Source organism: Heterodontus francisci, unplaced genomic scaffold (genome assembly GCF_036365525.1).
Source record: "Heterodontus francisci isolate sHetFra1 unplaced genomic scaffold, sHetFra1.hap1 HAP1_SCAFFOLD_61, whole genome shotgun sequence".
NCBI lineage: Eukaryota > Metazoa > Chordata > Chondrichthyes > Heterodontiformes > Heterodontidae > Heterodontus > Heterodontus francisci.
Genome location: NW_027141441.1, coordinates 5,211,341 through 5,235,536, shown reverse-complemented (window position 1 = coordinate 5,235,536; position 24,196 = coordinate 5,211,341). Strand labels below are relative to the sequence as shown.

General features: G+C 45.1%; 1 protein-coding gene across 1 annotated transcript in view; it reads right to left on the bottom strand.

Annotated features, from left to right (window-relative positions):
• Window positions 1-779: 779 nt before the first annotated feature.
• LOC137363439 (histone H2B 1/2-like) overlaps window positions 780-24,196 on the bottom strand; it is a 28,235-nt gene continuing 4,818 nt past the window's right edge. Inside the window, exon 2 of the mRNA XM_068027267.1 lies at window positions 780-1,148. Within this exon, the coding sequence (XP_067883368.1) occupies window positions 780-1,148 (369 nt within the window). The remainder of the gene's footprint in view (window positions 1,149-24,196) is intronic.

Sequence of the window (24,196 nt, the reverse complement as noted above, 5' to 3'; positions counted from 1 at the left end):
ATCATCTCTCTGGTTTTGATTTGTTTTGTTTTTTTATACGAAGAGTCTGGAACTTTATAATTGCCTTTCTGATCTCTTTTAACCCCATGGATTCTGGGTGATTTCATCAGATCTTTGTGTCTCTACTTAATAATGCCGCGTAAATTAATTACTGATCACTGACCCCATGTACGCTTTGATCTCGGACTATTCTCCGTCCTTTTTGAAACAGTCTGGAAGCGGCGGCAGAAAGTCTCATTCACAGCATTCTGGAAGCGGACACATTTCAGGTCAATCTTTGTCAAGATACCGCATCACTGATTCTAGATTGAACCTATTTGTGGGAGACAAAAGCGGAGAGAAAGTGTTTTATTGTCAGGAGTTGAAATGTGAGACTGAGGTTTCCTACAACAGCGGGGTTTCTAGAAAATGTACTTATTAATTATTGAGGCCGAGCTTGAACAAGGGAAACAAGTGACTGATCTGTCAGCTTATTGACGAAATAGTACAACAGCGAAAATGAACGCGCGTCCGAGATCAAAGCGAACATGGGGTCAGTGATCAGCAATTAATTTACACGGCATTATTAAGTAGAGACACAAAGATCTCAACAGTGAAAGTGAATCACCCAGAATCCATGGGGTTAAAACAGAGATCACAAAGGCAATTGGAAAGTTCCAGACTCTTCATGAAAAAATCAAATTGATACCATAGAGATGATGTAGCTTTTTCAGAGAGATTGTGGGTGGCTCTTAAAAGAGCCGTTGTGTTTGGGATGTTATTCAGTCCATTGTGCAGTTTTACTTGGAGCTGGTGTACTTGGTCACCGCCTTTGTCCCTTCCGACACGGCGTGCTTGGCCAGCTCCCCGGGCAGCAGCAGGCGCACGACGGTCTGGATCTCTCGGGAGCTGATGGTTCTGCGTTTGTTGTAATGGGCCAGGCGGGAAGCCTCACCCGCGATGTGCCCGAAAATATCGTTCACAAACGAGTTCATGATGCTCATGGCCTTGGAGGAGATGCCGGTGTCGGGGTGAACCTGCTTCATCACTTTGTAGATGTAGATGGAGTAACTCTCCTTCCTCGACTTTCTCCGCCTTTTGCCTCCCTTTGCTGACGGTTTCCTCACAGTTTTCTTGGCGCCCTTCTTAGCAGCTGCTTTCTTCTTCTCCTCAACCATCTTCAGATCCAATTGCAGACACAGAAATAAACCAAACCCCTTCCGAGTGCGGATTAAATAGACAATCCCACAGCTCTATGCTAATGAGGGATGGGGAAAGTAAAGATTGTGATTGGGTGATTGGGAGTGATGTCTAAACGGTTTTATATTGAAATTGCCTAATTGGTGTCTTCCGCCATCCAATCAGAATAAATATTTGCAACCAATCACAAACACTCTTACTGCAATCCGTAAGTATATTTCACAAAGACTCTCTCCAGTCCCAGTTGATAGTAAAACAGCCGCTCCCTGTGTAAAGCTCCCTGGAAATGTCCTGGCTGTTGTTGGGAGGACACTTTTTGACTGATTCTGTGTCGTTGTGTCTCTGCTATTGCATGTGAGTGTGCAATTAATTCCGTTTATTTTACTCTCTGCTCCTGTGTTTGAGTGTTTTATGTAATTTGGTAGCTCTCAGTCTCTGGTTCCGTGTCAGTGCGCCATTTTCCCACACTCTCTTGGCCAGTCTGGACATACCAGTGGAAGCCTTTCCCATGTGCTTGTTGACTTCTGCATCGGGAGACAGGTTACTGGTGATAGTTGAGCCTGGATAGGTGAACTCTTGAACCACTTCCAGAGCGTGTTCGCCCATATTGATGGATGGAGTATTTATAATGTCCTGTCCCATGATGTTCGTTTTCTTGAGGCTGAAGGTTCGGCCAAATTCGTTGTAGGCAGCCGCAATGCTGTCAATGAGTCTCTGCAGACACTCTTCAGTGTGGGATGTTAATGCAGCATCGTCAGCAAAGAGGAGTTCCCTGATGTGGACTTTCTGTACTTTGGTCTTCGCTCTTAGACGGGCAAGGTTGAACAAACAGCCATCTGATCTTGGAGGAAAATTCCTTCTTCTGAAGACTTGAACGCATATTAGAGCAGCAGGGAGAAGAAGATCCCAAACAGTGTAGGTGCGAGAACACTGCTATGCCCAGACTGGCCAAGTAAGTGTGGGGAAATGGCACACTGACACGGAACACAAAAGTCCAAGTATATCAAGCCTGTGTCCTCAGTACTTTGCTCTACGGCAGCGAGGCCTGGACAACGTATGTCAGCCAAGAGCGACGTCTCAATACATTCCATCTTTGCTGCCTCTGGAGAATCCTTGGCATCAGGTGGCAGGACCGTATCTCCAACACAGAAGTCCTTGAGGCGGTCAACATCCCCAGCATATACACCCTACGGAGCTAGCGGCGCTTGAGATGGCTTGGCCATGTGAGCCGCATGAAAGATGGCAGGATCCCCAAGGACACATTGTACAGCAACCTCGTCACTGGTATCAGAACCACCGACCATCCATGTCTCCACTTTAAAGTCGTTTGCAAACACGACATGAAGTCCTGTGACATTGATCACAAGTCGTGGGAGTCAGTTGCCAGTGATCGCCAGAGCTGGCGGACAGCCATAAATGCGGAGCTAAAGTGTGGTGAGTCGAAGAAACTTAGCAGTTGGCAGGAAAAAAGACAGAGGCTCAAGGGGAGAGACAACTGTGTAACAGCCCCGACAACCAATTTTACCTGCAGCACCTGTGGAAGAGTGTCGCTCTAGAATTTGCCTTTATAGCCACTCCAGGTGCTGCTTCACAAACCACTGACAAGCTCCAGGCGCTTACCCATTGTCTCTCGAGACAAGGAGGCCAAAGAAGAAGAAAAGAAGTCTCCAGTGCTGTGTGGATTCATTCTGTATCTATCAGACTCTGGTACTGTGAGTGTGACATCCATTCTGTACCTGTCAGACTCTGATACTGTGAGTGTGACATCCATTCTGTATCTGTCAGTCTCTGGTACTGTGAGTGTGACATCCATTCTGTATCTGTCAGTCTCTGGTACTGTGAGTATGAGGAGATGAGGTGGAGTGTTGTGGCAAGGATGATGGAAAAGAGCATTGGTGCGATGACACAGCCTTGCTCGACCCCAGTTTGCATTGGGATTGGGTCAGTGGTAGGTCCGTTGGGAAGGATTACAGCTTGCATGTCATCATGCAGTCATCAGAGGATGATGATGACTTTCTCTGGGCAGCCAAATTTGAGGACGTTCCATAATCCCTCCTGGTTGGTAGAGTCGAAGGCCTTTGTCAGGTCAGAGAAAACCAGGTATAAAGGTTGCTGCTGCTCCCTACATTTTCTTGGAGTTGTCTTGCTGTGAAGATCATGTCCATTGTGCTACTTGATGGACAGAATCCACATTGTGATTCCAGTGGGAGCTCTTCAGCCACGGGGAGGAGGCAGTTGAGAAGGACTCTTGTGATGACCTTCCCTGTGGTGGACAGCAGGGATACCCCTCTGTAGTTACCACAGTCAGTCTTGTCATCTTCTTTGAAGATGATCACTATTACAGTGTCTCGGAGATCCCCTGTCATCCTCTCCTCCTTCCAAATGAGGGAAATGAGACCGCGTATTTGCATCAAGAGTGCTTCTCTGCCATATTTTAGAATTTTGATGGGAATTCCATCTATGCCAGCGGCCTTATTGTTTTTTAGCTGTCAGATGTCCTTTTCAATCTCTGTCAGCCTGGGATTGTGCTGACAGCACGGTGGGTAGCATGCTGTGGAATGCGGTCAAGAGCACTCGCATCAAGGACTGAGTCACAATTGAGGAGATCTTCAAAGTGCTACTTCCAACGAGTGCTGATTGCCTCTCTGACCTTGATCAGTGTCACTCCATTCTTTACTCTCAGTAGGGTAGGTCCTTGGTAATTTGGGCCATAAATGGTCTTGACTGTGCTGAAGAATCCTCACATGTCGTGGCTGTCAGCAAGTTTTTGTTGTTCCAGTGTTCTTTCAGCCCATCAGCTGTTCTTTAGGTTGTATGTGTAGATCTACTCTACAGGACGAGAGGGAAAATATTTAACCTATGTTGCCTCCAGTCCAGATGTAAGGCCACTCCAACCTCTGTCATCAAGCTGCAGTATGCTGACGATGCCTGCGGATGCGCACACTCAGAGGCCAAGCGTCAAACCCTGATCAATGCATTCACGGAGGTGTTTGAAATAATTGGCCTTAAGCAAAACATCCAGAAGACAAAGGTCCTCTACCAGCCTGCTCCCCGACACTGCCCCTCAACTATCAAGATCCACAGCGAACCACTGGGCAATGTGGATCACTGCTCATACCTTGGGAATCTCCTGTCACCAAGGGCAGATATCGACAATGACACTCAGCATCATGTCCAGTGTGTCAGCATAGCCTTCAGTCCTCTGAGGAAAAGAATGTTTGATGACAAAGAACTTAAATCAGAGACCAAGCTCATGGTTGACATGGCTGCAGTGTTACCTGCCCTCCTGTATGTGTCAGAAACATGGATACTGTACAGCAGACATCTCAAAGCCCTGGAGAGATATCACCGGTGGTGATTCCACAAGATCCTGCAAATTCAGTTGCAGGACAGGCGCTGCAATATCAGTGTCCTCTCTCAGGCCAACATCCCCAGTATCCAGACACTGGTCATGGCTAGTCAGTTATGTTGGACGGGCCACATCATCCCCATGCCTGACGCCAGAGTCCCAAAACAAGCTTTCTACTCTGAACTCCATCAGGGCAAGAAGCTACGAGGAGGGCAGAGGAAACATTACAAGAATTTCCTTCAAGACATCCTGAAAAGACCTGACATCTGCACTGATTCATGGGCATCTCTTACCTGAGACCACCCAAAATGGAGAAGAAGCATCCGCGAAGGTGCCAGCCAGTTTGAAATTTGTCGACATGCCCAGGAAGCAACCAAATGCAAAGCGTGGAAGGAGTATTTGGAAATTGGAGAATCCCATTCACCCACCTCACCAAGCACCATCTGCCCCACCTGTGGCCGAGTGTGTGGATCAAGAATTGGACTATTCACTTGCCTAATGAACCACAACCCTGGAGTGGAAGAAAGTCATCCTCATTCCTGAGGGAGTTCCGAACAAGAAGTTTAGTGTGACATCCATTCTGCATCTGTCAGTCTCTGGTATTGAATATGAGTGTGGGATTCATTCAGTATCTGTCGGTCCCTTGCACTGTGTTTGAGTGCAGTTTTCAGGCTGTATCTATGAGTATCTTGTGTGTGAGTTTTGTATTCATCTGCATCTTTCAACCTCGAACACATTATTTGAGTTTTGCAGTCATTCTGAACTGACCCTTGGTAATGTATGTGTGTTTGAGGGTGATTGTCTACCTGTTAATCTGTTGTCCTGTACATGAGCGTGAGATTCATTCTGGAAAACTCTATCCCTGTTCTTGTTGTGTGTGTGTGTGATTCATTCTGTATAACTCTATCTCTGTTCTTGTTGTGTGTGTGTGTGATTCATTCTTTATGCTCCATCTCTGGTATCACATTTATGTGTGGTATCAATTCCATTTCTGTCATTTCTGGTACTGTATGTGAGTGTTTATTTCATTCTGTAACTGTCAGTCTCTGGCACTGTCTGCATGTTCTGGATCCATTTTGTAACTATCAGTCTCTCGCAGAGTGTGAATGTGGAATTAATTCTCTCCATCTCTAGTGTCATGTGTAAATTTGGAGTTCATTCTGAATTGGTCATTGGTACTGGATCTGCCATTCTCTAGTACAGTTTGTGAATGTGGGATTCGTTCTGTACCTGTCACTCACTGGAACTTTGTGAAAGTGTGCAATACATTCTGTATCTGTCGGCCTCTGGTAGTGTGTGTGATTGTGGGATGAATTAATTAGCAGTCAGTGGTGCTCGATGTGAATGTGGAAATCATTCTGTAACTCAGTCTGATATTGTTCTGTGAGGGTGGGAATCACATGTATCTTTCAATCCCTGGTGCTGTGTGTGAGCATGGGATTCATTCTGTACCTGTCAGTCATACTGTATGTATCTGTGGGATTTATTCTGTACCTTTCAGTCGCTGGTATTTTGTACGAAAGTGGGATTAATTCTGGATCCACTGCCACACACTGGTTGAGTGTGTGTGTGTGTGTGTGTGTGTGTGTGTGTGTGTGTGTGTGTGTGTGTAAGAAGATAAAAAGATACAAAATAGGAGCAGGAGATGGCCATTTGGCCCATCGAGCCTGCTCCGCCATTCAGTAAGATCGGGGTTGTTCTGATTGTGGCCTTGACTCCACTTTCCTGCCTGCGCCCATGACCATTGACTCCCTTGTAGATCAAAAATCTGTCTATCACAGCCTTGAATATATTCAATGACCCAGCCTCCACAGTCCTCTGGAGAACAGAATTCCAAAGATGAACAACCCTCTGAGCGAAGAAATTCCTCCTCATCTCCTTCTTGAATGGGAGGCCACTTATCTTGAAACTGTGGTCCCTAATTCTACATTCCCCCACAAGGAGAAACATCCTCTCAACATCTACCTGTCCAGCCCACTGAGAATCTTATAGGCTTCAATAAGATCACCTCTCAATCTTCTAAACTCCAGTGAGTATAGGCCCAACCTGCTCAACTTTTTCTCATAAGACAATCTAACTTCCCAAGTATCAGCCGAGTGAACCTTCTCTGAACTGATTCCAATGCAAGTATAGCCCTCCTTAAGTAAGGAGACCACAACTGTGTGGAGTACTTTAGTTGGGATGTCACTAATGCCCTGTACAGTTACAGCAAATCTTCCCTACTTTTAAACTCCATTCCCCTCTCTAAAAATGCCAACATTCCAGTTGCCTTGCTAATTACTTGCTATAGCTGCATGCTTACTTTTTTGTAATTCATGTACCTGGACACACAGATTCCTTGGTAATATTCTGTTTTTCTATTCTTCCTGCCAAAGTAGACAATCTTACATTTTCCCATATTATACTCCATCTGCCTAACTTTTGCCCACTGATTTAACCTAGCTATATCTCTTTGCAGACACTTTGTGTCCTTCTCACAACTTGCTTTCCTACCTATCGTTGTACCATCCATAAATTTGGATTTACACTCGGTCCCTTCATGCAAGTTATTAATAAAGACCATAAAGATTGAGGCACCAGCACTGATCTCTGTGGCACTCCATTAGTTACAGTTTGCCAATTTGAAAATTCCCCAATTATCCCCACTCTGTTTCTTGTGAGTTAGCCAATACTATATCCATGTGCGTGCAGTTTTCAGATTGTGTCTATCAGTGTCTGTTACTCTGAGTTTTGGACTCTTTCTCAATCTCTCAGTGCTACTATTTGTGTGTTAGGTTGCTTTAGATGACTCAGGCTGAGGTACTGTCAGTGAGTGCAGTAATCAACCTATACCTTTCAGCATCTGGCACCTAGCATGGGTTTCAAAATCACTCTCTATCTGTTAGTGTCTGGTACTCTGTGAGAGTGTGGGATTCATTATATAACCTTCCGTCACTGGGACTGGTGCAAGTCTGGATTTATTCTACATAAAAATTCAGCACAGCAACAGGCCACTGATGTGGTAGGTTTTAAGCAGACAGGTAGATATATAAATCCTGTTTGAGGTTTTGCCCAGTATTAAATAGTATCTGTCACTGTGAACACAATAGTGAAATATAATGTATCCTACAATCTGATACAGGATTGGTGTGCAAGTGTAACTCAGGCTGTACTCATCAATTTGATCAGTGCCATTCAGTCCAACTCTGAGTGAGAATCTTGGACTTGCATGTAAAATGAGCTCAGTCTGGAATTGTACAGTATCTTCCATCTGACACTATATGAGGTTTTTGGACTGGTACGTAATTTATAGCTCAAACTATACTAATCAAATTTATATTGTATCTTTTAGTTTCACAATACGGATGAGTTTTAAAGTGGAATCTGAGTTTGTACCTCTGCAATCTGATTATGCACTTGAGATTTGTATCTAATGTATATGTCTGGACACATTATGGGAATTAATACTGATAATAAAGTCAAAACCCGTGTAAATATTAGGCTGGTATTTAACTTGAATCTCGGAGCACTTCAGTGAGGTTATTTCTGTAACTTTAAAACAGCAACCATGTGTCAGTTCTATGTGCATTTAATTTGTAGCTGAGGTTGCTCTGTTGTGGGATTGACACACTGATAATTTGATAGTGGGTGAGAATTTGGACTGGGATTTGTGAATCTACCTGTCAGTGATACTGAGTTGGGGTGACATGAAAACAACGTGCGTCTCTCCTGCTCGATTTGATTGATGGATTGAAAATGTGTCTCTGGATCTGTTTCTGCTGTCTGAGACTGTGGAACTGATGACCTGTCTGTGTCTCTGCACTCTGTGAGTGATAATGTGCGGACTGTGTGTGAGAAGGAGCTGTGACACTCTTCCATGTAACTTGGTGGATGAAACATCACATTTATTTTGGTTCATTCAATTATTTGTCTGTTTGAACAAAAGAATGTTGATAATTCAAATACTGGTGAGGTAGAAGATACAGGATTTTAATGAATTTAATCTCTCATAATAATTATAAACGCCCACAAAGGAAGCCCAGCCATACAAATATTATCATTGTTTGACTGCACTGCAGTAACAGGTTCTTCCCATTCTGTCTCCATCCCCTTGTCCACACACAACCCGCGAATGGCCTCTCCCTTCCCCCACTCACTACATGTTCTGGGACCAGTTCCTGCTCCACTCCGCCTCAAACAAACAGCCCCCGCCTGCCCCTGAACTAGCCCCGGACTCGATGCTGATCTCTGAGTCTATCTGCGGACACGCTCCCAAAGCGATGTGCTGCTGGAAGGAGGCTGCTGTTTGCTCCCTTCCACCGGGACCGGGATCTCTCCATTGGCGGCTGTTTTAAACCATCTTCTTCCGCTCACAGGCAGTGCTGGGGGAGGGGAGCGCAGGCGCAGATTCCTGCAACAATTCCGCAAACAGAAACATGGAAAAATTCCGGCGCAGAATGAGGCCATTCGGCCCATCATGTCCGTGCCAGCGCAAAGAGAGCGATCCAGCCTCATCCCACAGTTTGTTGTTATTGGACAGTGAAGTGTGGAAACAGAAGCGGACAGTCAGGATGTGGGGAGTTACACAAAGAGAATCTATTATCGGCACCAGGTGAGAAGGGTGAAGGACACATTTTAAACAGCGGCTGTTTGGTTTCACTTGAACGGTTAGACCATGGGAGCGGGAACTGGAAATCTGACCTGTGTAAAAGTCCCTGTTCCGTCGGTCAGTCCCATTCATGGCCCAGTGGATTGTTTCTGGATGTCATTTAATTGTTGTAAAATGGCCAAAGCCCCTGGTATGCAGTAGCTGGGGGCTGCAGGACTGCAGTGGAATCAAACACTGACTCTGTTTGTGTTGCTGGGTTTCCTTTGTGATTGTTCACAATGATTATTAATAGAAAAATTGTTTTGGTCACTTTTGTATCTTCTACCACATCTCTTCCTGAATTATAATAAATACATTTCCTTTCAACAGGCAAATACGTGATGGAAGCAGAATAAATGTCGTGATTCCTCGACACGAGGAAGTGCAGCCAGCTCCTCACACACAGTAAGTACAGTATCACTCACAGAGAGCAGAGACATCAGTTCCACAATCACCGCCAGCAGAAGTAGTCAGACCGGCACTGATCCCAAGTTCCAGAGACCAACAGTCAATGCAACAGTCACACAGAGCAGGAAAGATTGAACTTGTTTCCATTTCACCACAACTCAGTCCCACTGACACGTCGGTACATCAATCCCAGTCCAAAATCACACCCACTATCAGATTGCAAGGCACTGTGTCACTCTCACAAGAGAGCAGCCTGAACTACAAATTCAATGTCAGATGGAACAAATAGTACCTGAGTGTAAAATAGAGAATTAATCTCAATAATGTACCCAGACTGCAGACTGAGCTCCATGTCACACACCACTCCACAAATCGCACAAATAGTCAGAGTGGAAGACACAGTATTAATTCCATTACTGCAAACTGAATGAACCTGACCATTACATACCAGGACATAAAACATATTGTAAGATGAAAGGACACAGACCTGAAATGTTAATTCTGTTTCTCTCTCCACATATGCTGCCTGAACTGTTGAGTATTTTGAGCATTTTTGTTTTTTTAAATTTCATATTTCCAGAATCTGCAGAATTTTGCTTTTATTTTAGAGTTAAAGAAACATTGCATTGTGAGGTGAGAGTGACTGCCCTTGACATCAAGGCAACCTTTGACCATTAATGGCACCAAGGAGCCCCAGCAAAACTAGTGTAAATGGGAATCATGGCAAAACTCTCTGCTGTTTGGAGTCATACCTAGCACTAAGGAAGATGGCTGTGGTTGTTCAGGTCAATCATCTCAGTCTCAGGACATTACAGCTGGAAATCCTTAGGCTCGTGTTCTAGGCCCAACCATCTTCAGCTGCTTCATCAATGACCTTCCCTCCATTACAAGGCCGAAAGTGGGGATGTTCACTGATGATTGCGCAATGTTCAGCACCATTCATGACTCCTCAGCTACTGAAGCAGCCCGTGCCCAGATGCAGCAAGACCTGGACAACATCCAGGCTTCGGCTGATAAGTGGCAAGTAACATTCGCGTCAGATAAGTGCCAGGCAATGACCATCTCAAACAAGAGAGAATCTAATCATCTCCTCTTGATGTTCAGTGGCATTACCATCACTGAATCCCCCACCATCAACATTTGGGGGCGGGGGGTGTGGGGGGGAGGGGGTTACCATTGACCATAAACTGAACTGGACCAGCCACATAAATGTCGTGGCTACAAGAGTAGGTCAGAAGCTAGGAACTCTGTGGTGAGTAACTTACCTCCTGTCTCCCCAAACCTATCCACCATTCACAAGACACAATGCAGGAGTATGATGGAATACTCTCCACTTGCCTGGATGAGTGCAGCTCCAACACTCAAGTAGCCTGCTTGATTGCCCCCAAGCACCACCTTCAACAATCACCCCATTCACCACTGATGCACAGTGGCAGCAGTGCGTACCATCTACAAGGTGCACTGCAGCAACACACGAAAGCTCCTTTGACAGTACCTTCCAAACCTGGAACTTCGACTACTGAGGAGGACAAGGGCAGCAGTTGCAAGGGAACACTACCACTTGCAAATTCCCCTCCAATTCACAGATCATCCTGACTTGGAACTATATCGCCATTCCTTCATTGTCGCTGGGTAAAAATCCTGGAACTCCCTTCCAAACAGCACTTTTGGTGTTCCTACATCTCAAGAACTGCAGCGGCTCAAGAAGGCAGCTCACCACCACTTTGTCAAGGGCAATTTGGAATAGACAATAAATGCTGGCATAGCCAGTGATGCCTACATCACACTAACAAATGAAAAAAGTGAGGAAATAGTGAAGGGCTTTTATAGAGTACATGGAGACATGCTTCCACTTGTGGTGGCATCTGAAACAAGAGCCAAAACATAAAATCGTCATTCATAAAACCAATGAGGAATTCATGAAAAATGTATTTACGCAGTGAATGGTTCGAATCTGGAATTTGTTATCACAGGGAGAGGTTGGGGTGAATAGTATCGATGCACTGAAGGGGAGGTGGAACAAATGAACAATTGTATGTGGAGAAAGGAATCGAGGGATATACATATCGGGCTTCATTTAAAAAAATTTTTTGCAAGTGAAGCAGGATGGCTGGAAATATATGTAGAGCATAGAGCAGTTGGGACGATCCCAGTCCAGTGTTTTGTCTGGATGGATCTGCCCAGAACACTTGCGATGCAGGAGCTGGGAGCTTCAGTACTTCAGTGGAGGCAGATAATGACACCGGTTTTCATTTGTGGATGTTCTTAATGATTATTGATTGAGAAATTAAATTGACCTCTTTGATATTATGCACCGCATCTGTTCTTGAGTTATCAGATATATTTTTTTCTTCATACAGGCAAATACTTGAAGATATTGTGATGAATGTGATGGTTGCTGCACTCGAGGCACAAGGAACAGTGCAACCAGCTCCACTCACACACAGTAGGTACATTATCACTCAGAGTGCAAAGGTACAGATAGTTCATCAGTTCCCTGGTCTCAGATTGCAGAAATAGTCAGGCTCACATTGATCCCAAGTTCCAGAAACACATTTTCAATCCAACAATCAAACAAAGCAGGAGAGAAAGAAGTTTTTTCCATTTCACCCCGATTGAGTCCCACTGACAGTCAGATACTTCAATCCCACGTCAAAATCACACCCACCAGCAGATTGAAATGCAATGTGTCAATCTAACAAAGAACAAAGAACAGTACAGCACAGGAACAGGCCATTCGGCCCTCCAAGCCTGCGCCGATCTTGATGCCTGCCTAAACTAAAACCTTCTGCACTTCCGGGGTCCGTATCCCTCTATTCCCATCCTATTCATGTATTTGTCAAGATACCTCTTAAACGTCGCTATCGTACCTGCTTCCACCACTTCCCCCGGCTGCAAGTTCCAGGCACTCACCACCCTCTGTGTAAAGAACTTGACTCGCACATCCCTCTCAACTTTGCCCCTCGCACCTTAAACCTATGTCCCCTAGTAACTGACTCTTCCACCCAGGGAGAAAGATTCTGACTATCCACTCTGTCCATGCCGCTCATATCTTTGTCAACCTCTATCAGGTCGCCCCTCCACCTCCGTCGTTCCAGTGAAAACAATCCTAGTTTATCCAACCTCTCCTCATAGCTAATGCCCTCCAGACCAGGCAACATCCTGGTAAACCTCTTCTGTACCCTCTCCAAAGCCTCCACGTCCTTCTGGTTGTGTCGCGACCAGAATTGCATGCAATATTCTAAGTGTGGCCTAACTAAGGTTCTGTACAGCTGCAGCATGACTTGCCTATTTTTATACTCTATGCCCCGACCGATGAAGGAAAGCATGCCATATGTTCTTGACTACCTTATCCACCTGCGTTGCCACTTTCAGTGACATGTGGACCTGTACGCCCAGATCTCTCTGCCTGTCAAATTTAATGCAGACTGAGCTAGCAATTAAATATCAGATAGAATTGGCACACGCTACTGATTGAATGGCACAGAATCTAACCTAGTGATGTACCCTGAGATTTAAATTAAATATTATACCCAAAGCTCACACCCATTCATTATAAAGGATGTTTAAACATCCCCATAGTGTACCCTGAGATACAAGTTGCATACAAGTACAACATTCATTGCAGTGAATGTTTCAAAGGTGCTGAAAGATATTGTAAGCTGAGACACAAATTAGGTACCAGTTCAGACCTCGCCCACACTGTGAAATTGAAAGAGACAGAATCAATTCCATCAGTGTAGATTGATATAAACATTACATACCATTTAAAAAGTGATGCAATATCAAACTAAAATACAGTATCAATTCCACCAGACCCCCACCACCCTCTGGCTAAAAAGTATTTTCCTCATCTCCCCTGTGATCTTTCTGCCAATCACTTTGAATCTATTCCCCTAGTCACTGATCCCTTTGCTAAGGTAAACAGGCCCTTCACTTCAATTCTATCCAGACTCCACAAATTTTGTACATGCCAGTCAGATCTCCCCTCAGTCTTCTCTGTGCCAAGGAGAATAGCCCCAGCCTATCCAATCTTTCCTCAAAGCTGCATTTTTCCAGTCCCGGCAACATCCTCGTAAATCTCCTCTGTACCCTCTCTAGTGCAATTACATCCTTTCTGTAATGAGGTGATCAGAACTGCACACAGTACTCAAGTTGTGGCCTGACTAATGATTTATACAGTTCCAGCATAACCTCCCTGCTCTTATATTCTATACCTCAGCTAATAAAGGAAAGGATTCCATATTGTCTTCTTACCACCTTATCGACCTGTCCTGCGACCTTCAGGGATCTGTGGTCATTTACTCCAAGGTACCTCACTTTCTCTACATATCTCAGCATTTTCCTCTTAATCGTGTATTCCTTTGCCTTGTTTGACCTCCCCAAATGCATCACCTCACACTTCTCTGGATTGAATTCCATTTGTCATTTTTCTGTGCATCTGACCAGACCATGAAGATCTCCCTGCAGCCTGCAGCTATCCTCCTTGCTATTTATCAAACAGCCAATCTTTGTGTCATCTGCAAACTTCTTGATCATGCCCCCTACATTTACATCCATGTAGACGACATCAACTGCACTACCCTCATCTATTATTCTTGTTAATTCTTCAAAATTGCAATCAAGTTGGGCAGACAAGATCTTCCCTTAACAAATCCATGCTGACTATCCTTGATTAATCTGTGCCTTTCTAAGTGACATTTTATCCTGTCACTCAGAATAGATTCAAATAATTTGCCCACTACTGAGGTTAGACTGACTGTCCTGTAATTATTCGGTCTATCCCTCACTCCCTTTTTAAACAGAGGTACAATGTTCACAGTCTTCCAATCCTCCAGCATCACACCTGTATCCAGTGAGGTCTGGAAAACGATGGTCAAACCTTCTGCTGTTTCCTCTCTTGCTTCTTTTAACAGCGTGGGGTACATTGCATCCATCCCAAGTGATTTATCAACTTACAAATATGCTATTTGTATTTCCTGTCACTAATATGTCCTCTCTCCCTCTATTGATCACATCCAATACTTCATACCCTTCTTCCTTAACTCCAATATCTGCATCATCACCCTCTTTTGTGAAGACAGATGCAAAGTATTTATTAAGAACAGTGCCAACATCTTCTGCCCCTGCACATAGGTTACCTTCATGATCTTTTCTGTGCCCTACTCTTTCCATAGTTATCATTTTTCTGTTAATGTATTGATAAAACATCTTTGTGCGAACCTTGATTTTGATTGCCAATATTCTTTCATGCCCTCTCTTAGCTTTCCTAATTTCAATGTTGATTTCCCCCCTCCACATTCGATACACCTCTCGGCTTTCAGTAGTATTGAGTTCTCTGAGTCGGGCATAAGCTTTCCGTTACTGCCTTATAATACTACCTTATAAGATCCATGGGGCTCTGGATTTGGCCTTCCCACCCTTTTTCTTTGTGGGAACATATTGACTCTGAACCCCTGGAATCTCCCCTTTGAGTGCTTCCCACTGCTCTGACATTGATTTACCTTCAAGTAGCTGTTTCCAGTCCACTTTTGCTAACTCACTCCTCAGCTTAGTAAAGTTGGCCTTGCCCCAACTGAGAACTTTAACACCTGTTCTATCCTTGTCCTTTACATAATTATGTTAAAACTGACTGAATTATGATCACTACCACCAAAATGCTCTCCCACTGCCACTCCTTCCACCTGTCTATCTTCATTTCCTAAAACTACATCTAAAACTGCACCCTCTCTTGTTGGACTTGCTACATATTGGCTAAATAAGTTCTCCTGAATGCACCTCAAGAATTCTGCTCCCTCAATTTCTTTCACACTAAAAGTATCCCAGTTCATGTTGGGGTGGTTAAAATCCCCTACTATTACTGCTCTATTGTTCTTGCACTTCTCAGAGATTTGCCTACATATCTGCTCTTCTATCTCCTGTTTGGGGGTCTATAGCACACTCTCAGCAGTATGATTGCCCCTTTTTTGTTCCTCAGCTCAATCTATACGGCCTCATTTGATAAACCTTCCAACATATCATCCGTCTTCACAGCTGTAATAGTTACTTTGAGCAAAACTGCCACCCCCCCTCCTTTCTTATCCTGCTCCCTATCACATCTGAAAACCCTGTAACCAGGAATGTTGAGCTGCTATTCCTGTCCCTCCTTAAGCCATGTTTCTGTAATAGCTGTGATATCATACTGCCACATGTCGATTTGTGCCCTCAGCTGATCTGCTTTATTTTCTATGCTCCCTGCATTGAAAAAGATATGCTTGAGCACTGCCAAACTCTTTTTAAATTTTCTAACCTTTGTTTCCTCTTTCTTCCAGACTCATCCATTAATTTTCTGCCTTCCATGCCTTCCGGTTCCCATCCCCCTGCTAAATGAGTTTAAACCCTCGCCAACAGCACTAGCAAAATGTCCCACAAGGAACTCTGTCCAGGCTCTGTTCAACTGCAATCCGTGTGACCTGTCCAAAGAATCTAAAGCCCTCCCTCCTGCACCATCTTTCCAGACACACGTTCATCTGTCGTATCCTTTTATTCCTGTACTCACTTGCACGTGGCACTGGGAATAACCTGGAGATTACTACTTTTGATGCCCTGCTTGCTAATTTCTTACCTAGCTTCATAAATTCTGACTGCAGGACAACATCCTTATTTCTACCGATGTTGTTGGTTCCGATGTGGACCACAAATGCTGGCTGTTCACCCTCCCCCTTCAGGATGCTCTGTAACTGCTCAATGACATCCTTGACCCTGGCACCAGGGAGGCAACACACCATTCCTGGATTCACGTCTGTGGCCACAGAAATAGCTGATTGTTCCCTTCACTATTGAATCATCTATCACTATGGCTTTTCCAATCTTCCCTGTACCCACCTTTGCAGCTGAGTCACCCATGGTGCCATGGACTTGGATCTGGCTGCACTCCCCTGGTGAAGCATCACTGTCCTCCGTATTCAGAACTGAAAACCTGTTGGAGAGTGAGATGCACTCGGGGTGTCCTGCACTTCCTGCCTGATTCTTTTTGACTGCCTTGTGGTCACCCATTCCCTCTCTCCCTGCGTACTCTTGAGCTGTGGGGTGACCACTGTGGGCGGCACAGTGGCGCAGTGGTTAGCACCGCAGCCTAACAGCTCCAGGGAACCTCGTTCGATTCCGGGTACTGCCTGTGTGGAGTTTGCAAGTTCTCCCTGTGTCTGCGTGGGTTTTCTCCGGGTGCTCCGGTTTCCTTCCACAAGCCAAAAGACTTGCAGGTTGATAGGTAAATTGGCCATTATAAATTGTCACTAGTATAGGTAGGTGGTAGGGAATGTAAGGACAGGTGGGGATGTTTGGTAGGAATATGGGATTAGTGTAGGATTAGTATAAATGGGTGGTTGATGTTCGGCACAGACTCGGTGGGCCGAAGGGCCTGTTTCAGTGGGGTATCTCTAATCTCTCTCTAATCATGAACATGCTTTCCATGTAATTCTCCTCATGAATGCACAGCAGTGTCTCCAGCTGCTGCTCAAGTTCCAAACCCAGAGCTCAAGCAGCCGCAATTGACAACACTTACTTGCACAAATGTTCTTTTTTATTTCCAAAATATACTTTATTCATAAAGATCTGTAAAAAATACATTACAAAATAGTTCCAAACAGCACCAAGTCAAAAAATACAAACAGTGCAAAGGAGGTCAGTTTCCTTCAATGCAGGAGTGAGTTGCCTCACAACCCTTCCATTTCATTTTTCATGCCATATACATTTTATGGCAAACGAACATTTTCCCGCTACAGTTTGTGGGGTTTTCCATGGATCCAGCCCCTCAGTTCAGCTTGGTGGGGGGAGCTTACATGGTGGTCTTTCCCCATTGAAGGGGATAAAGGATCGGTCAGCCCAGTTCCCAAAGAACATGGCCTCTCTCTTGCGTGGTTAACGTTGGCTCCCAAGGCCAGTGCGAACTGGTCGCAGATGCTCATCAGTCTGCGCACAGACAGCGGGTTCGAGCAGAAGGCTGCGACGTCATCCATGTCCAGGGAGGTTTTAACCTGAGTGCCTCCACTGTCTGGGATTGTCACCCCTCTGATGCTCGCATACTTCCTAATAGACTCAGCAAAGGGTTCAATACAGCAAATAAACGAGACAGGGGAGAGAGGACAACCCTGTCTGACTCCAGATTGGATCGGGAAACTTTCTGATTCCCACCCATTGATTGAGACTGTGCGACTGATGTTTGTGCAGAGTAGTTTGATCCAATTGCAGATTCCCTCCCCAAACCCCATTTTCGAAAGTACGTCCATCATGTAGGTGTGCGATATCCTGTCAAAAGCCTTCTCCTGGACCAGGCTGATGAGGCAGGTGTCCACCCTCCTGCCCCGAATGTGGGTGATCGTGTCCCTGAGTGGGTAAAGTACAGGTCTGATCAGGGTGGATCACCAACTCCAGAGCAGACTTGACTCGACTGGCTATGACTTTTGACAGTATCTTGTGGTCTACATTAAGCAGTGAGATGGGCCGCCAATTTCTGATTTCTGCCCTCTCCCCCTTCCCCTTGTAGATGAGGGTGATGATGCCTTTCCTCATGGATTCTGACATGCTGCCGGCTAGGAGCATACTGTCGTATACTTCCAGCAGGTCCGGGCCGACCCAGTCCCACAGGGCCAAATACAGCTCAACCGGTAAGCCGTCGCTTCCAGGAGTTTTATTTATCTCGAAGGATTTGATGGCCTTAGTCAGCTCATCCAGAATTAGCGGTTTGTCCAGTCTCTCCCTCCTGCTGTCATCTAAGACCTCTGTGATAGATGACAGTAAGGACTGGGAGGCTCTGCTGTCTGTGGGCTTCGCGTCATACAGCCCAGCATAAAAGGATTTGCTGATCCTTAGTATGTCGGACTGCAAAGATGTTACCGAGCCATCTTCTTCCTTGAGGCTGCTGATAACAGAGCTCTCCCTGTGTATCTTTTGGAAGAAGTAACATGAGCACATCTCATCCTGCTCAATGGAGCGGACTCTGGACTGGTGAGATGATCTTGTAGGCCTCCGTGGCAAAGAGCGAGGCCTGCTGGCTCTTCACCTCATGAAGGTCCTCCTTGACCTTGACCCCCATCGACTGAAGCCAGAGCAGATTTTGCATACTTTTCTGGAGTCGTGACATTTCCATCTGTCTATCTCTCTCGCCCTCTGAACCCCTTTGAAGATAAAGAACCTCTTGATGTTCTCCTTGATCGCTTCCCACCAGTGAACTGGAGACTCAAAGGTGGGGTTTCACGGTCCTCCAACCATTGTAATCCCTTTTGAGTTCCTCAACATTCTCTGGGGTTAGCAGTGTCGCATTGAGCCTCCATGTCCCCCTGCCAACCCGCTGGTCATCCTGTAAGTGAAAATCAGCCAGTAAAAGGCAATGCTTGGAGAAAAACACCGGCTTGACGTCGGTGGATCTGACCGTGAAAACACGGGACACAAATAGGAAGTCAATCCTGGAATGGGCAGACCCGTCCGTTCTTGACCATGTGTATCTATGCTGCGCTCTGTCTGCAGGTTTGCTGAAGACGTCGTGCAGTTTGGCATCTTTTACTGTTTCTATTAAGGATCTGGACATAGCATCCAGTTTGCTGTCGTCTCTGCCGGATCATCCAGGTGCATCGATGATGCCGTTGAAGTCACTGCCTAGGATGACCGGCCTGGATGTCGCCAGCAGCATTGGGAGATGCTGGAAGACGGTCAGCTGCTCGCTGCATTGAACCGGGGCGCAGACGTCAATCAACGAGAGCGGAGTATTGTTGTACATTACATCTGCTACGAGGTGATGACCGCCAAATGGTTCTCCAGGACACGGGAAGCATCCAGGAGCTCCCACATAGCACAGGAGGTGGACTCTCGAGGTTGAAGCCCCCCTGCCATTCCTTTACGTTCACTCTTTTTCGGCTGCCGCATACGATGATGGGCCAAGTGGTCTCTTTCTCTGCCTTAAACCTTCTATGATTCTATGATTCTATGATGCTCACTAACATTATCCCTTTTTCATACACAGCACCACAGAGAGAGAGAGAATCAGTCCGACCATTCGTAACAGTGTGTCCATATCACACTGTATTACACATTCTCATGTATCATCAGAGACAGTATTAGTAACACAATAAAGTGCATACATATCATCCTAAATAATGGTATCCCAAACATATGTACAGCATTGGAGAGGGAGTGTCAATAGTGCATTTTCTATTCGTGTGTCCATATCACACCCAATAACTGGATCCCACGTTTTTATAGAGCACTAGAGACAGAGCTGAAAGTGAATAAGTGAGAGAGAGAGAGAGATCCCCATCAGCAGTTACAGGCTGACCTGGAAGCCTCATTTTATCTTGAAAGATCCGTGGGAGACAGACGGTGCAGTCTCATCTCTAACTGATATTGTATCAGAAACATACACATTATTATTCCTAGACTCTGGGTAACAGTTAGAGAGTGAGGTGAACAATGTTCCAAATTTAACGCTCTTGACCCTGTTGATCTCTGTAATCTCTCAGCTCACACCGCTCGATATGACTGTCAGTGAAGGACAGTTTCAATGTGATGACATTAATCTGGGACTGTTACTGTCAGATATTAACTCCTGCGCGATCGCAGCAAACACAACGACTCCCTCGGAGGATTGCTTTGAGAAGACGGGTGAATGAAGAGCAAACACACTGCAGGGAATGATCTCAAACTGAGCTTCAGAAAGGGGGAATCCCCCAGCTTGAAACGTTCTCTGACCTTTCCCCACAGCCCCAGTTCCTTTGCTCAAACTCGGAGAAAACTGAACTGGGGAAAGTTCCAGTTTATTTTTGTCAGTTCCGATGAAGGGTCACCGACCCGAAACGTTAACTCTGCTTCACTTTTCACAGATACTGCCAGACCTGCTGAGTGGTTCCAGCATTTCTTGTTTTTATTTCAGATTTCCAGTATCCGCAGTATTTTGCTTTTATTCCAATTTATTTTTTTTGTAAATGAGTGGGGAAAGAAGCGCATGCGCGATGCGCCTCCTCCAGCCGTGTCCTTCTGCGTCATTTAATTAGTGAGCGGAAGAAGTTTGTTTGAAACAGACTGGAATGGAGACTTAGAGCCCCGGGGTAAGTGAGTAAACAGCAGTCTCCTTCCAGCAGCACATTGCTTTGAGAGCCTGTCCGCAGAGGGGCTCAGAGATCAGCATTGACTACGGAGCAAGTTCAGGGGGAGTTGGGGGCTGTTTGTAAGAGGCGGAGTGGAGCAGGAACATGGAGTGAGCGCGGAAGGAGAAGCCTTTCTCAGGCTGTTTGTGGACAAGGTAACGGAGACAGAGCAGGAAGAAGCTGCTGTTGAAAATCATTGTTGTTTTCTCTCCTCAAACCTGTAATGCATGTTCATGGTTTAGCTCCAGTTTCACACTGTGTTGTTATTGAGCAGTGAATAGAGGGAACAGAGCCAGACAGTAGGGATGGGGACAGTTATGCAAACAACACCTATTGCTGGCGCCAGGTGAGTAGTGTCAAGGAAACATTTTAAACAGCAGCTGTCGGTTTCCGTTGAACGATTGATCCAAGAGAAGCAAGGAAATGGCAGATACTCTGAACAAGAATTTTGTATCTGTCTTCACAGAAGTAGACACAAAAAACATCCCAAGAATAGTAGAAAATCAAGGGGAGTAAGGAGGGGGGATCTTAAAACATCACCATCGCGAGAAAAACATGTTTTTGGAAAACTAATGGGACTAAAGGTTGACAAGTCCACTGGATCTGATGGCCTACATTCTAAGGTTTAAAAGAAGTGTCTGCATAGATAGTGGATGCATTGGTTGTAATCTTCTTAAATTCCCTAGATCCTGCAACAGTTCCAGTGGATATTAAACTGCAAATGTAATGTCCCTGTTCAAGAAAGCAGTAAAGAGAAAGCAGGCAACGATAGGCCTGTTAGCCTAATGTCTGCCATTGAGAAGATGCTGGAACCAATGATTAAGTCAGTCATCGCAGAAAACATAGAAAAATTGGAGCAGGAGTAGGCCATTCGGCCCTGCTCTGCCATTCAAAAATGATCAAGTCTGATCATATAATTCAGTACCCTCTTCCCGCTTTCTCCCCATATCCCTTGATCCCTTTTGTATTAAGAAATATATCTATCTCCTTCTTGAATATATTTAATGACTTGGCCTCCAATGCCTTCTGCAGTACAAAATCATGAGAGGTAGAGACAGGGTGGATAGCAAGAAGCTTTTTCCCAGAGTGGGGGATTCAATTATTAGGGGTCATGAGTTCAAAGTGAGAGGGGAAAAGTTTCGGGGGGGATATGCGTGGAAAGTTCTTTACGCAGAGGGTGGTGGGTGCCTGGAACACGTTGCCAGCGGAGGTGGTAGACGTGGACACGATAGCGTCTTTTAAGATGTATCGAGACAGATACATGAATGGGCAGGAAGCAAAGAGATACAGACCCTTAGAAAATAGGCGACATGTTTAGATAGAGGATCTGGATCGGCGCAGGCTTGGAGGGCCGAAGGGCCTGTTCCTGTGCTGTAATTTTCTTTGTAGAGAATTCCACAAGTTCATCACCCTCATCTCGGTTCGAAATGGCATACCCATATCCTGAGACCGTGACCCCTGATTCTGGACTCCCCAGCCATCAGGAACATCCTCCCTGCATATAGCCTGACTCGTGCAGCTAGAATTTTATAGGTTTCTATGAGATTCCCTCTCATTGTTCTAAACTCTAGTGAATATAGGCCTAGTCAACCCAATCTCTCCTCATTGTCAATCCTGCCATCCCAGGAATCAGCCTGGTAAATCTTCTTTGCACTCCCTCCATGGCAAGAACATCCTTCCTCAGATAAGGAGACCAAAACTGCACACAATACTCCAGATGTGCTCTCACCAAAGCCCTGTATAACTGTAGTAAGACTTCCTTGCTCCTGTACTCAAATCCGCTTGCAATGAAGGCCAACATACCATTTGCCTTCCTAACTGCTTGCTGCACCTGAATATTTGCTTTCAGCGACTGGTGTACAAGGACACCCAGGTCTCTTTGCACCTCCCCCTTTCCCAATCTGTCACCATTCAGATAATTATCTGCCTTTCTGTTTTTACAACCGAAGTGAATAACATCACATTTATCCAAGTTATACTGCATCTGCCATGCATTTGTCCACTCACCCAACTTGTCCAAATCACATTGGAGCCTCTTTGCATACTCCTCACAACTCAGTTTCCTCCCCAGCTTTGTGTCGTCTGCAAACCTGGAAATGTTCCCTCACCCAAGTCATTAATATATATTGTGAATAGCTGGGGCCCAGGCACTGATCCCTGTAGTACGCCACTCGTCACTGCGTGCCACCTGGCAAAAGGCCCGTTTATTCCTACTCTCTGTTTCCTGTCTGTCAAGCAATTCTCAATCAATGCCAGTATATTACCCCCAATCCCATCTGCTTTAATTTTGCACACGAACCTCTTATGTGGGACCTTATCAAAAGCCTTCTTAAAATCCAGATACAACACATCCCCTGGTTCTCCTTTATCTATTCTACTAGTTCCATCCTCAAAAAGCTCCAGCAGATTTGTTAAGCAAGATTTCCCTTTCGTTAACCCATGCTGTCTTTGTCCAAACCCGTTTATGCTTTCCAGGTGTTCTGCTACCACATCCTTGAGAATAGACTCTCGCACTTTCCCCACTACTGATGTAAGGCTAACTGGTCCGTAATTCCCTGTTTTTTCTCTCTCTCCTTTTTGAAATAATGAGGTTACATTTGCCACCCTCCAATCTGTGGAACATTTAGAAAATTATAATACAATCATGCAGAGTCAACATGGATTTATGAAAAGGAAATCAAGTTTGCAAACATTATTAGCGTTCTTTGAGGATGTAAGAAGCAGGGTAACTGAAGGGGAAGCAGTAGATGTAGTGTATTTGTATTTTGAAAAGGCATTCGCTAAAGTGCCATGCAAAATGTTACGACACAAGGTAAGAGCTTGTGGTGTTAACGGGTAATATATTGTTTATTTTATTTATTTAGAGATACAGTACTGAAACAGGCCCTTCAGCCACCATCAACCACCCATTTATACTAATCCTACATTAATCCCATTACCCTCTCACATCCCCAACTTCCCTCAATTCCCCTACCACCTACCTATACTAGGGGCAATTTATAATGGCCAATTTACCTATCAACCTGCAAGTCTTTGGCTGTGGGAGGAAACTGGAGCACCCGGCGAAAACCCACGCGGTCACAGGGAAAACTTGCATACTCTGCACAGGTAGCACCCAGAATCGAACCCAGGTCGCTGGTACATGCTTACCAACAAGAAACAGAGAATTAGGATAAATGTGTCATTTTCAGGTGTGCAAACTGGAACTCTTGGAGTGCCACAGGGATCAGTGCTGGGGCCTCAACTACTTCCAGTCTATATTAATGATTTGGATGAAGGGATCGAGTGTATTGTAACTAAATTTGCTGTTGATACAAAGAAAGGTGTGAAAGCAAGTTGTGCAGAGGACACAATGAGTCTGCAAAGAGATAAAGACAAGTTAAGTGTGTGGGAAAAATTTGGCATTTTAAGTATAATGTGGGAAAATGTGAGGTTATCCACTTTGGTATGATGTCGAGAAAAGAAGAATATTATTTAAATAAGGAGAGACTGCAGAATGCTGTGGTATAGAGGGAT